This window comes from Cyprinus carpio, chromosome B8 (genome assembly GCF_018340385.1).
Source record: "Cyprinus carpio isolate SPL01 chromosome B8, ASM1834038v1, whole genome shotgun sequence".
NCBI classification, from domain to species: Eukaryota; Metazoa; Chordata; class Actinopteri; order Cypriniformes; family Cyprinidae; genus Cyprinus; species Cyprinus carpio.
In genome coordinates, this window is record NC_056604.1 from 6,656,179 (window position 1) to 6,672,770 (window position 16,592).

At 34.3% G+C, this 16,592-nt stretch overlaps 2 protein-coding genes across 3 annotated transcripts in view; both read right to left on the reverse strand.

Moving 5' to 3' along the window:
- Nucleotides 1–3,062: 3,062 nt before the first annotated feature.
- Nucleotides 3,063–12,032, reverse strand: LOC109084684 (protein unc-45 homolog B). 2 transcript variants are annotated; one of them, XM_042729402.1, is made up of 20 exons: nucleotides 11,882–12,032; nucleotides 10,695–10,865; nucleotides 10,576–10,612; nucleotides 10,272–10,447; nucleotides 10,096–10,185; nucleotides 9,825–9,992; nucleotides 8,713–8,878; nucleotides 8,449–8,619; nucleotides 7,886–8,057; nucleotides 7,498–7,798; nucleotides 7,285–7,379; nucleotides 6,716–6,857; nucleotides 6,458–6,598; nucleotides 6,165–6,292; nucleotides 5,776–5,842; nucleotides 5,576–5,689; nucleotides 5,337–5,452; nucleotides 4,140–4,257; nucleotides 3,904–4,059; nucleotides 3,063–3,762 (listed from the first exon to the last, which is right to left on the reverse strand). In XM_042729402.1, the coding sequence occupies exons 1-20, from the start codon at nucleotides 11,939–11,941 to the stop codon at nucleotides 3,499–3,501; spliced, it is 2,853 nt and encodes a 950-aa protein (XP_042585336.1). In that variant the 5' UTR covers nucleotides 11,942–12,032; the 3' UTR covers nucleotides 3,063–3,498. The 2 variants fall into 2 exon arrangements, with proteins under 2 accessions (XP_042585336.1, XP_042585337.1); XM_042729403.1 differs by lacking the exon at nucleotides 11,882–12,032 and adding an exon at nucleotides 11,627–11,780.
- Nucleotides 12,033–13,437: 1,405 nt separating this feature from the next.
- LOC109084662 (phosphatidylinositol 4-phosphate 5-kinase type-1 beta-like) overlaps nucleotides 13,438–16,592 on the reverse strand; it is a 38,065-nt gene continuing 34,910 nt past the window's right edge. Inside the window, exons 14-15 of the mRNA XM_042729404.1 lie at nucleotides 15,576–15,684; nucleotides 13,438–14,385 (exon numbers count right to left, since the gene is read on the reverse strand). Of these exons, the coding sequence (XP_042585338.1) occupies nucleotides 14,383–14,385; nucleotides 15,576–15,684 (112 nt within the window). The 3' untranslated portion in view covers nucleotides 13,438–14,382. The remainder of the gene's footprint in view (nucleotides 14,386–15,575; nucleotides 15,685–16,592) is intronic.

The following is a 16,592-nucleotide window of genomic DNA, read 5'->3' on the forward strand; positions in this document are numbered from 1 at the left end:
CATATAGAAAATATTTAAGCCTAGTTTTGAAGAAATGCAGACTACACAGTTTACAAGAAAAGTGGAACTAGAGATAAAAATATAGGATAATAAAAACTGTAGGTAATTCTACAGAAACGTCCACTTTTGGTATGGCAAGATGTCTTAAAATGTATTTGATTTTTTAACATTTAAACTTTGACCACATTATTAAATTACCTTTTTACTTTATGAATACACATAAATAACATTTATGATTATGATTTTTATATTTTTTGTCCATTTATTTAAAGACCACATGCACCAATTGTTTTTATTTTTATTTATTTATTTGGTCACTGGTGTTAACTTACTTCTTTGGTAATTTTAAAGGTTATTATTGATTTGATATGATTTATTTTTCCCAGCACAAATAATGATAATGCAACAAATAAGGCAATTAAGTTTAATTTATTTTAATCAGGTTTGTTAAAAGTGTGATTGAATGATGTTAGTTCATTTGTGCAACCATTTATTTGCTATAACAATGAAAATATTTGAAAAAAAAAAACAGTTATAAACCTGTAATGATGCAAAACTTTAAATTTTAACTCTTTTGAGTGTAGCAGAATTCAATGGATATAAAATTATTATCATGTCATAATGTGACACATTTTATTTAATGTGACAGAAAAAAAAAAAAACATGGTAACACCAGTGGCACAATGAATAAAGCACTTGCCCTCTGTACATGGCTGTGGGGACAAGCAGTTTTGTGGTGCTTGGAATTCTTTATAATTAATTAAAAACAAACATTGCCACACTGATGGCTCAAGAAGGTGTAATTGTTCAAATAGCAAATTGTTTTATTTAAAAATATAAATCGAATCGTTGTTTTTCAAGTGTAATATTTCCGTAAAGGCTAGGGACAGAAAAATTGAAATTTCCATAGAATATATATTTATATAGCGGTGGCCAAAATGATTAAAACACTAGTATTTTCACCAGCTAAAAATGGTTTTGAGTCAGTTATTTCTATCTTTTGCTGTAGTGTGTCAGTAGGAAATATCAGTTTACATTTCCAAACATTAATTTTGCCATTGATTGTAATAATCCAGTGAGATTTTTGTCTGACAACAGCCAGTGCTCCACACAGAGATCTGATCTCATCATCATCCAGTCTGTCTGGAATGACATGAAGAAACGGAACAAACTGAGACGGACTAAATCCAAAGAACTGTGGCAACATCTCCAGGGTGCTTCAAGAAACCTACCTGCAAAGCTACAGTACTGTTAAAAGTTTTAGGCACTTGTGTAAAAATGCTGTAAAATGAGGATCCTGTCAAAAAATAATGTCATAAATAGATTTTCTTTATTAATTAACTTCCCTAGCTGCACTTGGGCATATTTTTTCGGGTAGCTTTGCAGGTAGGTCTCTTGAAGCATCTTGGAAACATTATTACTTCACTGAAGCAACTTTCCTATTTTTTTATGAACAATTAAGTTAAAATTTTAGTATCAAATATGATAACAGGCTTTTAAGGAATGTAAGGATGAAAGAACCTGAGATACTTTGATCTCCTGAGAAACAGACAATACAAACATACACGGGCATCTTCGAGACACCCCACAGAGTGGAGGTGCAGGAGACCTCCTTGCCTTCTGGCCATTTGTTTCATTTGAAATCCCTTCACCCATCCTTCCTTCTACTCAGTCTGCTCAAAATGATTACATGAAAATGTCAATGCAAGTGAACTAACAGTCATGTCTAGTATTATTTGAAATGTCTCAGTGCAACTGGTACAATGGTCTCAATCTTACAAAAGTAGATTAGAAGATAATACAGATCCTAAGAGTCAAGAGATATTTTGATTACTGTGATGGGAGTGCTCTTTCCCAGGGTCCTCCATGTAAATTACCTTCTGTTCCCTTTGAGTTGTAAACCACTCAGGTTTGGGACCTGAGTTAATGCAAATTCCAATTGTTAGTTTCTGTCTTCATCTCGGGGGATGTTTGTCTTGGTCTGAGGTATTTAAAGGATTGCAGCAAGAGGATCAGGGCGATTCTGTAACCAGAAAGCCCGTAGTGTGGTGTGTGTCTCTGCACTCAGTACTATGTATTTTCCTGAAGTCAGGTATGCATCCTTTACTCTTAGATTTATCCTTGAGAATTTGATGTCTTGTATTGATTTGATAACTTAAATTGGCATAATACATATTTACCTGACTGATAATGAATTGTTACATTTGATTCTATTCTGTTTTACTCTGTAATTATTGACTCTAGTAGATTACGCTGTATCCTTGTTACCGCATTTCCTGCGTCAGGTTAGTAACGGACTAAAATTCAGTTGATGGAGCATAGGGCACACCAATTGTATCTTTAGAGATCCGGCTAACACTTGGTATTAGTTCAAGTGTACTTAGATTGTAAGGGCTTATAGGGAATTTCCGTTTAGGTCAACTGGATGTTGTTCGACCATCCTAAATAGGGTGAGCCTAACCTCTGTTTACTTTAATATAACTCTAGCTAAGTGTACATGGGTAAACCATGGCATGACCATACCAAAACTACTATCAGGGAAAGTAATGTTGGTCGGCTTATATCTATAGTAGTGGTCATGACCTCTGACTAGAAATAATGTTGCTTTATTCAAGTGTGTACAAATCTATGGGGGCTTATTAAAAGTACTTTTAGAATGAGCAAGCATAGGAGCAGCCATCTAAAGTATTAGCCAGTTACCTCTGTCTAATAACCAAGACTGACGAGAATGTGACAGTAAGATACGCTAAGGCCAAAGCGATATCTTTGAGCGACATGAGCACCCGAATGAACAAGTACAATAATATTAAAGAATAAATAGAATAATCAAATGTGAGAATAATAATAATTAGAGACAGACAAACAACCAATTTACCTTTCAACCTAAATTTGAGGTCATATTAAAATGAAGTCAGATTAGATACTAAAATGGAGTCAGATTTGAGTTTAACCTAAACTGAATAACTATGCATGTTGAAAAGACCGAACACACAAGAAACCTTCAGCCAGCACCGGATACCTTCCTTGGACCGTGTGCATGGACCTTACAGGAACATTCATTTGTACATCTCTCAGTCACTGGATATGTTTGCCCTCATTATGAAAACTTTATTTTTGCAATATTTTATAAGGTTCAATGAACTCTTCCATTGTATATGTGTTTATTGGTTTACTTGCACAAATATATTAAAAAAGGTAATTGTGGTAATGTCAATATTAAGAAATTCCATTTATCTTTTCTCCGAAAAAGATTATTATCGGTGAATCAAAAAAGGTGCAAATACATGAAATATGAAATGAGCATGTAAAATACATACCAAATTCCACTGATCAAACAAACAGCCACACAAACATATCATCTAACAAAAAGAACTATGCTTATCAGTAGAAATGTTAAAAATAAAACATATTGCAAATGGTTTGCAGTCTTTCCACTTTCCCAGAAAGCAGACCATTCTCTATTCGCCTAATGATACGTCACGATGAATTGTTTTCTGTTTAATTTGAAAACGGTTTGATAAGTCCAGTATCCATGGCTCTAGACAGGCAGGCGCGGGCAGCATTAATAGCATCCTGCTTCTTGGGGTTGTCCTCTAGTTTTGCCACATATGTCAGGATTTCCAGCAGTTCACATTCAATGAGCTTCTTGGCTAGTTGTTCATCAGCGTCCAGCATATTAAACACCGTCACAAGACCTCTGTGCTGAATTTCAGGGTTGTCATGGATGCACAATCTCTGTATGATCTCAAGCCACTGCCCAGTCTGTAGATGATAAAACATAATAAAGTCAATCATCTTTGGTATGAGTATCTGATAGCAACATTGTACCATGTGTACCATGGTACTGCCACAAAAGTTTGACAAATGAATCACATGGAACTGACTGTTGTTTATGATACATACCACTTTAGTGATCTTAACAGCCAGTTTCTTCTGTGCGGCCGTGAGCATAGCCAGTGCACCAGCAGCTGCCCTCTGAAGCTGCACATCATCTTCACCGCAGAGCAGGACAAGAAGCTTGAGTTTATCATTGCCGTCTTCCAGATATCTGTCTTGAACCTGTTGGAATGAATGAATTTGGTCAATTTCTCCAATGCAACATTTGGTTAGCAAAATGTGTTCTAAATGGTATGTCATACCTCTTTGCAGCTAACCAGATTGCACATGCACTCTGTGGCAGCTTGTCTGATTTGATCGTGTTCCTCAAACATGTAGTTCTCAATCTCTGGAAGAGCTTTTTCTTTGAGGATTTTCACTCTGTGGAAATAAAGATAAATACAACCCCAGTTCCAGAGAAGTTGGGACGTTTTGAAAAATGCATTTTGTATTTTGTAACATAAAAAAAATTTTTTTGATGGCTGCAACACATTAAACATTTTTGGGACAGAGGCAAGTTAAAAGTAAAAAGGTTATAGAATATCCACGTTAAACTGTTTTGAAACATTTTTCACAGTAAGCAGGTGAATTGGTAATATGTCAAGGTATCATGTTTGGATATAAAGGGAGCATCTCAGTCTTTGCAAGCAAAGCTGGATCATGGCTCATCACTTTGTGCCAAATTTCACAAGAGAAGTGTCAAACAAATCACATTTCGCAATGCAAAATTGCAAAGAATTTAGGTCTTTCAACAAGTACCATACATAATATTGTGAAAAGATTCAAGGAAATCACAGTACATGTAGGGCAAGGCAGGAAATCTCAGTTGAATGTGCATGGCCTTTGAGCCCTCAGATGGTATTGCATAAGAAACCGTCATGCTGCAGTGTGAAATATAGCCGCGTGGGCTCAGGAGTACTTCAGAAAACCACTGTCATTTACCACAGTTTGCTGCTGCATCAAGAAATTTAACTTGAATATCTGTTATTCTAGGAGAAAGCTATACATCAATTCTATGCAGCGATGCTGCCGGGTTCTCTAGGCCAAAGCTCATCTCAGATAAATGTGAAAATGTGTGCTGTACTAGATGAGTCCACATTTCAACTTGTTTCCGGGAAAAATTATGATATTTGATTCTGAATTAGAATTTTGCTTTCCATCTTTGCAGTGTGTACTTGCTTACAGTTCCTCCTTCAGCATGACAAAGTTCTAGGAAGTCACTTTCTGTTTCAGTTTTTAGCTGCAATCATTTTGCACATTTTGTTCTCATGTCTTGTTGATCTTGGTCTTAATGCATTTAAGGTTTTGGATTTGTCTACCTGGCTATTTTGGTTCTGAATTCTGCCTTTCCCAAATTATTAGCTTTTAATATGTAATGTTGGGGGTTTTCGAACAAACGCCTAACTTAAATGTTTTTATATCATCACCAGATGACAGATGGGACATTTTCTGACACTTACCGAAGTTTGTCATTCAAGGCAGCCAGATTTGTAAGACCCAACAGAGCTTCAAAGTTTTCTAGACCATCTCGTTCTGTGTTTAGCAAGGAAACCAGTGGTCGCACAACTTCATATATCTGTTATGGAAAGGACAGATATATGGAAAATGAGGTATTCCATTTTTATATGCTCAAAAACATGCAAAATAAGATATTGTGTTTTCTTTACTGTTTTTCTTTACATGTAAAAGGTTATCTTACCCTCTCAGCAGGGAAGGCGATTTCAGGGTTGGAGACGGCTGCTATCTTTGCCAGAGCATGGCTGGCCTTTATTTTTCCTTTGTCAGTTCCCTCCAGGGCTAATGGTAGCAAAGCCTGTAGCACATAGTAGTGAAAAGTTTTAATTTCAAAAGATTTACTGAAGTATCTACTGGGATTGTGTTTGGTCTGTGGTCTTTTACCCTTCCTCCACCTTGAGCTACAATTGTGCCACGATCTTTAATATCTTCTGCCAATGCAAGAAACACTCTGGGTGGACAAAAATAGTAAGAATATTAACTTCAGCAGCAACAAATCATCAGCCCACATTAGATTTTAGAATGGTAGTTTTAGCATCAGGGTCTAGATTTAAAAACACAGCATGTAATACCAAAATAAATTACAATAAAAAAAAGTGTAATAAAATATATTCTTTAAGAAACCAATCAATCAGTCTTTTATTAACTGTGGTGTCTAAATGTCTCTTGAATTTAAATGGTTTCATTTGATGGAGTCAGTAATTCAGTGTAGAACAAACTGTGTTTGCTGCCAACCTTATCAGAACAGACTTCTGACCCATTTTTAGTCTTACCTTGCTAGCATCTCTTTGGTCTGATCAGTCAAGATAGAATTATCTGCTTTGACCATGACAGCGAGAGCTGATGTGACTCCAGCTTTCAATAGCCTCTTTACTCGCCTTTCAATGAAGTCCTTCTTATCCTTTAGCACAAGAGAAATGTTTTAAAATGTAGCTATATATTAACTCATCCAGCATAACGTTTCAAGCAGTGTATACTTAAGCGTACATTTATTGAGAAACTACATGGAGTATTTGTAGTTTTAAAGAAAAAGATTTGCCACATCACAGGATTCTGTGTATGTTACCTTCGGGTGCTGCTCAGGGACGTGTTGTTTGGAGAACTTGGCCAGCTGCACCATCTCAGGGATGATCTCTTTCTTGTCATAGCTGTTGGTGCAATTGACCAGGGTGCAGGCGACAGCATATAGAATGGTCTTATCTTTTGACTAGAAGAGAACAATGTTGTATTGCCATTTGTACATTTATATGTACATCTCTATTAAGTCATATGAATTGAAAAAATCTGTTCAGTTAATTCAGTCTTTTTATCTTTTAACACACACCTTGGCGAGTTCAAACATGGCCCTCAGGGCTGCTTCATCCTCAACGAAGTCATCTTTTACGTCAGCATCATTGGTAAGGTAAGCCAAACCTTCAACGGCCCATTTCCTTGTACGCACATCAAGTGTAGGGTTGCAGAGCCACCTGGAATAAACCAAATCTAGTTGAAATGCAATGCCGAGGCACTGTTTACAATGTAAATGAAAGTTCATATGTTAATGTATCTGATTTTCTGACAGTAGGAATGGAGTGTTTTCCATTTTAGTTTCAGTACATTGTCTTTTAGGGGGAGGTTAGAAAGTTGAAAGTGCTATACTACCATTCAAAAGTTTAAAAAACAAAAATTTAGAAAACAACTGCACTTATTTGAAGTAAAGAACTGCATTTATTTGAAAAATAAATAGAAATCTTTTAAAATGATAAATGTCTTTACTATTGCTTTTTAGATCCAAATCCAAATCTTACTGACCCCAAACCTTTGAACACTAGTGCATGTTTGAACACAGCTCATGCAATATTATATTAAAATATCATATGAGTCCTACAAATAAAGAAAATCTGGCATTCTCACTTTCTGCACTGCTTGGCCAGTTTCTCAGTGGAGCCCTCAGCAAACTGTCTCATGCTGTAATCATCTCCTCCAGCGGATCCCAGTTTACACAGACCCTAAGAAAATAAATTGGATATATCATGTTACATACAGTATGCAAAAATATAACAACTGCTCTTTTTCAATAACACTACAACAAACACAATTTGAAAAGTGCGTAAAGTGTCTGCTCACCACAAGGGCTCTGATCTTGATCTTCTCATTTTTAGTTTTCTTGTACATGTCCTTCAGCAGAGTTACTCCATTGCTGATGAAGAAGGAGGCTTTGCTGGTTTTGGTGGATGCATGAATGAGGGCCTCCACTGCTACCAACTGGTCCACTTCACGCTCGGATCCACACAGGGCCACCATCATCTCCATAACGCCCTGACGACCCGCAAGGACATTGCCCACATCGAAAGGCCCCTGTAGAATGCCTGACAGAGTATTGATGGCATGGATGTTTCTGTCCATGTCGTTGGGGTCAAACTTGCTCCTGTTAATGGTAACCAGTGACATTAAGTAGCAACTCCACATGGATGTTTATATACAATCCTAATTTTGTAGTGAAAGTGGAACTTACTTAATGTATTCATCACAGGTATCTCTGAAGTGATCTCTCTCAGGGTCACAGCGCATGTCATCGTAGAGCTTGTTAAGGAGAACGCTAGCAATCAGCTGTGTGTTTTCGGTCAACGGCAACTGATCCGGAAGGTCTGGAACCTGACCGCAGACCTTCAAAATCTTCTTCAGACCTATTTCCATAAAAACATTACATTAAATGATGTCATTGCTGTCCTTCTAGCAGCACAAATCACGTGTACACACTTAGCAATTTGCTTATGAACAAATCTTTATTCACCAAAAAGTTTCATACAAAATTATATTCTAAATATACAAAATTTACCATATGCAAAAAGCATATTCTCTTGATGTCCTTATAATCGTGTTAAGACGACATTTATATTAGAACAAAGGCTATTAAAAAAGTGCTTTGGGAGCATTTTATGCAAATAATTATCCTCGGACAAACGGTTGCTCAGTTAGTTAGAATACTCCAAATACATTAAAGCACATGCACAGCTATCCTCAGTTATTATGACAGTGATTTATGACACTATCATACTATAATGATGAATGGCATACCGTGGTCAATGGTGAAAAGGCCTTTGGAGTTATCTGTGTTTTTCTTGTCTTTTCTTGGCACATTCTTGGTCAGGAGGTTCAGAGCCTGGTCTCGGCCGTGTCCAGACACCTTCTTGCTTGCGATCATTTCCAACAAGGCAAGCAGAATATCCTTCAAGTCCTTACTGGAGTCTGCCAGTTATTGGACAAGAGCGATTTGCAATTTTAACTCAATCTTCAGTAATGTTGCTCTGAATTCAAATCTGCTCAGATGTCTTCTCTTACCGAGTACAAGGGCCTCTTCTTTGCCGTAATTTCTCTTGTCTCCTCCAGAAAGGGAGTCATAGACACACTGGAACAGGTTTGCAGTGGCCAGAACGATCTCTTCATTATCTACAGCCATGATGCTGCACAGCTTGCTAATTCCCACCGTGTGGATGATAGCAGTTGCCTTTAAAACCCAAACATATTATTAGCACAAATATTTTAAACAAATGGTCACAAATACAGTGAAAAGAGGAAGTTCACCAAGACGACTGATGTTCCTTTAAGATCCCACGAAATTAAAATGGGTGTTTTGTGGTCTTTATTCCATACTAGCTTATTACTTTTATCGCATTCGTTTCTTCAACTTACAATAACATTTTTGTCGGTATTTTTGTTTTTTTGTTATATATAATAGATTATATTATATTATATTATATTATATTATATTATATTATATTATATTATATTATTATATTATATTATATTATATTATATTATATTATATTATATTATATTATATTATATTATACGTTTATTATTAATTGAATTCAGAGAATATGTTGATTTAAGGATGTTTGTTTTTCCGCCAAAAACATGAAAATGCATTTTGACAAATTATTTTTGTTTGGTAGCCTTTATTGTATTCCTTATTATATTATTTACCTGTATTATTTTATTTTATTAATTATTGCAAAAACTGCAAAAAGTATTTTAATCAGTATCATTGCCTTGTTTTTCAGGAAAATCAAATAAATCAATCATTTAAAATAAAAAATATATTATAAATAATACAGCATCTTAATATTTGCATGAATTATATTATAATATATATATTTTTTTTTTTCTAATAATGAATAACAAATTAATAAATTCAGGGAATTTGTTGATTTAGGGATATATGTCTTAGCCACAAAAATAAGCAAATTCATTTAAAAAAATAGTTTTTTCCCCTCACATAGATTTTTGATTTATGCTTTAAAATAGGGGAAATCTTATTTTAATATAAAAAAATACTAATTAATTTAACATAAATTCCCTGAAAACAAGTCTTAATGTATTATTTTATTATATTTTAGGGGAAAAGGTTATAAAAAGATTATTTTACTGTTCTTTTTTGCTGTTTTACTTACCCTTGCTCTGTGGCCTGTGCACATTCCTGACAGGGTTCGGATGGCAGCCAGGATCATCTCAGGTTTTCCTGTGTCAATGAGTTGGACAAGTAAAGGCACACCGTTGTTCTGGAATATTCTCTCTGCACCCGCGTCCTCTCTGGCCAGGACAATCAGGTTGTTTGCAGCCTAGTGGACCCAACAAACATGTTGTTCAGTTTTACTGAGAAATATGTGACTGAGAATATGTGTCTTTACTGTTTTAAGCTAACAGTTAACAAGTTGTTCAAACCTTTTCTTGCTTCTCCTTATCTGATTCATCTGAAAACAGAATGTCAAACATGTTCTGTACTCTGGAGTCTGTTGAGAAGGTTGTTTTCAGCTGTGGAGAAAATCGGATAAGCTTTTTAGAAACTCATAATGTGCATTATGTGAGCTCAAAAGCATTTTGACAAAAATGATCATCACCTTCTGTTGGATGTCAGCTCCGAGTCTTCTGAGGGTCTCGAGGAAGGTCTTGTTTTTCGGCTCTAAGGTTGCACATCTCTGGACATCCTTGAAGGCCATGTCCAGTTTGCCAAGCTTCTCGAGCGCTTGACATCTTCTGTACAGAGCCTTGATGTCTGCGGCATCCACATCGATAGCTGCAATTGGTCAGAAGAAACACATTTTTTAAATGATTTAATAGTAACATGTTGGTGTTTGAAGGTATAATGAGACTGAAACCAGAACAAAAATATTTTAAAGAGAATGATTAATTTGTGAATCATACCTTTAGAAGCATCTGATACGGCATTGTTATAATTTTCCTGGAAAACAACACATCGAATTAAATTCATGCAAAAATATGATGGGTTTTATATAGGCTTGTAATGTGTAAATGATTCTTACCTTTTTCAGGAAACAGGCTGATCTGTTCCTGTAGATGACTGCCAGTGCTTTCTTGTCTTTACAGGACTTAATGGCTTTAGTGTAGCACTCAATGGCTTTGTCGATTTCTCCAGCTTGGAAGTGCTTGTTGCCCTCTTCCTTGAATTGAACCGGATCTGCGATTTCTCCCATCTAATAGAGAATGTTACAGTTTAAAAGGTTACATATTGTTCACATGCAACTCTTTCCTGTATACAGTCAAATTCATTCAAGTGTTACATTTCAACTTATATTGATTGAGCTTTCAGACAATATACTTGCACACAACATTAAAACAGCAGCATTAGTCTCTTTAAAAATATGTAATTATTAATATTATTACAATTAAAAAATATATACAAAAATATTACGTGACATCTTCCACAAATAATTACTGTTTTGTATCTAATAAATATTATTTAAGACAAGACACTCCATGTAAACAGGGAAAAATATAACTAATAGATATCACCATGCTATCCCAGATGATTGATTACATTAAGAATTGCAGACCTTTTTTGTACTAAAAGTTTTCTGAAATGTAATGTTTAAATACGCAAATGAAACAATATCTAATTAAATATGCATTACTTTGCATACATTTCCAGAAGAGAAATTTGAACACTGGATAAAGCTAGGGTTAAAAATGATTTTCTCATTTTGTTGAGTTCGGATGTTTCTTTTTATCACTCCATAAATCAGAAAATACTGTTAATAGCCAGATTTCACCATGTTTTTAGAAAAGAGCCCTAATATTTATACAATTATCAAACCCCTCTGTAAAAACCTTCAGAATATTGATAGGAAAAAATGTTCTTGCCTGTAATGTATTGCATTATTACAAACTTTTAATCCTAACACAGTCCTTGCAACATTTAGATGTAGCACATTATTTAAAAGATGTTCAAACTTACTTTTTAGGTACCAATTTTCCAGTGTTCTCAAACAAATGGTCAAGCACATGTTATCTCTGACTTTAAATATCTGACCCTCATGCCTTATTTGGGCAACAATGTGGCCTCTAAGAGGTCCTACCTCCACTATACTGAACACAGTCAATGGCAACTTCTGTACATCTATACATTATAGACAAATTCCCTATTCTGAACACTACGACTCTATAGATTATGCATTCAAAAACAAGCAACCATGCATATAATTATACTTACGCTTCGTCGTAAGAGGAAAGTCTGGTCTGTGTGTAGTTTCTTGTCGTTTGGGTTTATCATCAGTCGTCTTATAGTCACTTACATACATATTGCACATTGGGGGAACGTACCAGGATAACGGATGCATCCATTTTATAATGAGGGGTGTTGAGGTCTTCATCCACCCCAAATGTTTATACAAACGTATTAAGCATCTACCAGTGAAAACCACAAAATTACATCTTTCCGACTTTATCGCTATTCCACTTCACGCTGTTTGTTTATTTCTGTGATGGTACATTAATTTTAATTTGCAGATAAATGGACACCCCTCATTTCAGTGAAATGGCGCTTCTCTGATAAGGTCTATTTAGGGAGAAGGTGTGACAGCTGAGAGCTCAGTAGCACATGTCCAGAGCTGACCGATGGGAGCTGCTGGTGGACAGCTGGTGCGGTGGAGCTCTGACTCGTACTTTCTAGAATGGAAGAGCTCTCGAAGATAGTAGTAGAAGTGGGGGAAGATGTTAACAATCATAACAAAACATCCTGCAGACTTCTGGGAGGTGCTGTGAGTGACACTGCTGTGGCATGTTTATATTGGGTCGAGACATACTGATGCTAAAAGTGCTCACAACACTACTACTTCTACAACTAATACTAGTACTACTACATTATATATTATAGACAGTAATAAATTAAATTTGATATATATTTTTTAAGTGTTAGTATGAATGCCTGTTGTATAAAATGTTTTGTGGTTCAGTTATTGATATAAAATCACTATAAATGCCCTGTTGTTGTAAAAGATTTTTCCATTTTGTAAATGAAGATTATTCATTTACAAATACTATTTCAGTCTTTCAAATTTTTTATATTTAATTCAAATGCAATTTGTTAATTGCCATTTTATTTTGTAATTATTTGTGAAATTTACTCTCAGTTTCTGAATGAAAACTGTTTTTGTTTCTGTGTATACTGTAGATAAAAGGCGATGAATGATGAGGTATTTTTACTGGCAATCCTGAAACTCACATCTAAAGTAAATAAGCTGGCAATATAACATCAATATATACAGTACTGTTTGGGGTCAGTTGATTAATTAATTAGCATTAATTTAGTATCTATTATAATTTTTTGAAAATTAATACATTTTCAAAAAAAAAAAACTTTTCCTCAGAAAAGACACACTGAACTGATCAAAAGTGGCATTGAAGACATTTATAATATTTATAAAATAATTCTATTTTAAATAAACTGTTCTTTTGAAATATTCATAAAAAAATTATTGAGAACCATATCTGCATATTAGAATGATTTCTAAAGGATCATGCGTGATGTTTCTTTGTTTTTGATCAAATGAATACAGCCTTGATGAGCACAAAATACTTTTTTCAAAAATCTTACTGACCCCAAACATCTGAATGTTAATGCAGACTGTACAAAACACAATGTAATGGGAGCGAAATACATACAAGTTTGCCAAAATAAAATAAGACACTCATTCACAAATAATGCACGTCACAATAATCTCAAAACGGCCAAATACTGGTTGACATGAAATTCAGACAAACATAAAGTTAATTTATAATAATGATTTAATAAATTATGGCCTTAAAACAAACAAAGGTGCAATAATAATATTCAAAAGACAGTTCTGACATGGCATTTAAAATCAGAAGCGCACTAGCATCTAACATCAAGCAATCATTTGGACAGCTCCAGGAATCTCCTGATAGAATGTATATGCGTGTAAGAAACTCACCCGCCCCTGCTTGAAAGACTGACTGCATTTTAGCACATAAAAACATTCTGGCATCTGGATATATGTAAATAATGCACACTGCTGATGCGAATCCCACTCTTGATTATCAGGAGCTGATGTACCAGTGTAAATCTGAGCATGACTGAAGTTACACAGTGAAAGACACTCCTACATTACAGTACACTTACAGAGATGTCTGAGAACTACAGTCACACATCTGTTGTTTCCTAGAAACTGTGTTTGCTTGGAAATAAAACCTCAGGATTATTACTCCAGTGAGGAGAACTATGATAACACACACTTGTATAATGTATGAAAATTGCACAAATATCTGAACAGCTCTGTTCCCTAGAGTTTGAATCGCCACGCGGTGCATCTAGGTCACTAAAGACTACATCCTTTAAGAGGTAAAGAAGATAGCAGTTATAAACAATCTTTGCATATCAAAGGAGTGTAATTATTGCATGTTTCCAAAACAATGAATGGCGTGATGTGGCATCTGTCTTCAGTCTGAGCACAGAGCGGCTTGTAATGTAAGGGCTACAAAAGCTGAATCAGCATGTGGTTACGGATGTCCATGAATCTGAACTCTTGTAGCCCTCCAAACAGTCCGAGGAAAACTTTGGCGCTGTGATCTGATGTTTGTTGACGTTGCATTGGGGAATGTTTTCTTTGTTTGGCAGCAGGTGGCGCTCTCGGCACATGAGGATCTGGAGGACTGCAGAAGCAGGTGATTTGGGAGGTCATCTCATTTTGCTCCTTACTGGAAATATATAATATAATATATTATTAATATAATATAATAATTATCAATATATATTATATTTTAACATTCGTAGATTATATCGTTTTATATTATTATTTTATGCTTATTATTTATTTTATATTAAATTACAAAGATTCTTTTTTTATTATTTGTATTACTTTCACATTATATTTTTACATTTCATAATCTGATATTTCTAAATATTTATATTTAATTTATTCTGTTATAATTTTAAGATATTTATCATATATAAAATTCTATTATTCTATTAAAGTTATTATTTATATTACAAATGTTATTCTTTTATATTTACTACTGAACCTTTTTAAATTAAAAGTTGTAATACTGACTGACTAGCCTTATTCCTTTCTTAACTTTGAAAATGTAATCTGATATTTATAAAAAACATGGATAAGATTTGTCAGTCAATACTACAAGTTATAATTCTAAAAACTTTTTATAATAAAAATAAAAGAATAACATTGGTTATAGGTAAAAGGTTTTTATTTATAATAATAATAATAATAATAATAATAATAATAAACCTTTGTAATATAAATAGTAACTTGGAATTTAATCTGTTATTCATACATGATATATCTAATATTTTATACATTACATTTATAATGATATAACAATTAAAATATAATAACATTAATATTATAGATCATACAAATTATAATTAATAAATACTTAATTCAATATTAAATTTAATCAAAATTAAATTTTCATGTACATACACACAAAATGGATTACAAAACGGATTATAACTAGTCCTGAATGTTTATTGGTCAATATACAAAATATTACCTGCTATGATAAAGCTGCAACTGACCAATTAGAATCAACTATTCCAAAGAGCCACATAATAACAGATATTTTGATAATTTTTGACAATTTCATTACAGATCCAAATCACCTTATGCAGGGTAGGCATCCTATTTAATTTAATGTGAGTAAAAATAAGGCTGTGAGGGATAAAAGTACAGTGGATTATATAGTGTTCCTTGGTATTGATAATTAAGTCAATGAAACACTGAAAAATCTTTGCAAATAACATATGATAGTACAACCTATTGAGCGTATTGTACTTCTGTTTCTCACATTTTTTTATTTTCTATATGACCCTGACTAAAATCCATTGATCCTTAGAGATGTAATCCACTAGCTGTCCTGCACAAACTCACAAAGTAGACATCCAGCACTGAGTCGTCATCTCTGTCTATGTCCATGGTGCTTTGCTCCGATGTCAGACAGATGCCGCTGTCCTCCAATGTAAAAGTTGAGCAGGCACATCTGAAAGGAAACAACAGCAGCAGTGAATCAGAGGACAAATTAAGAGTCCTCAAAACATGACAGATGAATATTGAGCAAAGCTGGTGGCCTCATTAATGCCACAGAGGAAATATGTGTGGCCGTGTGTGAGGGACACCAGAACAGAAAGCATTTCAGCTGTAATATTTCTCATCATTACCGTGACATGTTTCAGATGAGTGCTGGCCATCTATATCCACTTTGGAATGTGCTTATGTTTTTATTGCCTGTAATAATCTCTTGAGTTATTGCTGCCATGGCAACCAGACCTTTGTTCACCTCATGAACATAAAGCACTTTGAGCATGTGACACTTTTCAGAAGCTGAGGGTGTTCATTAACACAGGCTCACCCTGGACTTCATCAAACGCTTTGACTGCCTGAGGTCAGCAAGATATTTTTTGAAAGAAATGAATACTTTAATTCGACAAGAACGCATTAAATTGATCAAAAGTGACAGTGAAGACTGTCTAAATGCTGTTCTTTTAAACTTTCTAAGAAGTTTCCACAAAAATATTAAGATTAAATATTAAAAATGTTTCTTGAGTAGCAAATCAGTATATCAGAATGATTTCTGACGGATCATTGAAGACAAGAGTAATGATGCTGAAAATTCAGCTTTACATCACAGAAATAAATTACATTTTAAAATACATTCAAACAGAAAACATTATTTTAAATTGTAAAAATATTAAACATTTTATTACTGGTATCTGTATTTTTAATCAAATAAATGTGGCCTTGGTGACCAAAAAACATAAAAAAATAAAAATAAAATTTGAGCCCAAAATTACCATCTGAAACATGGTACATCCCTAACATGAAGTCTAAGCAATAGCAATAGTTTTGCCTTAGCAACCACCTTTAATTAACCTATTATGTTAATTAAGT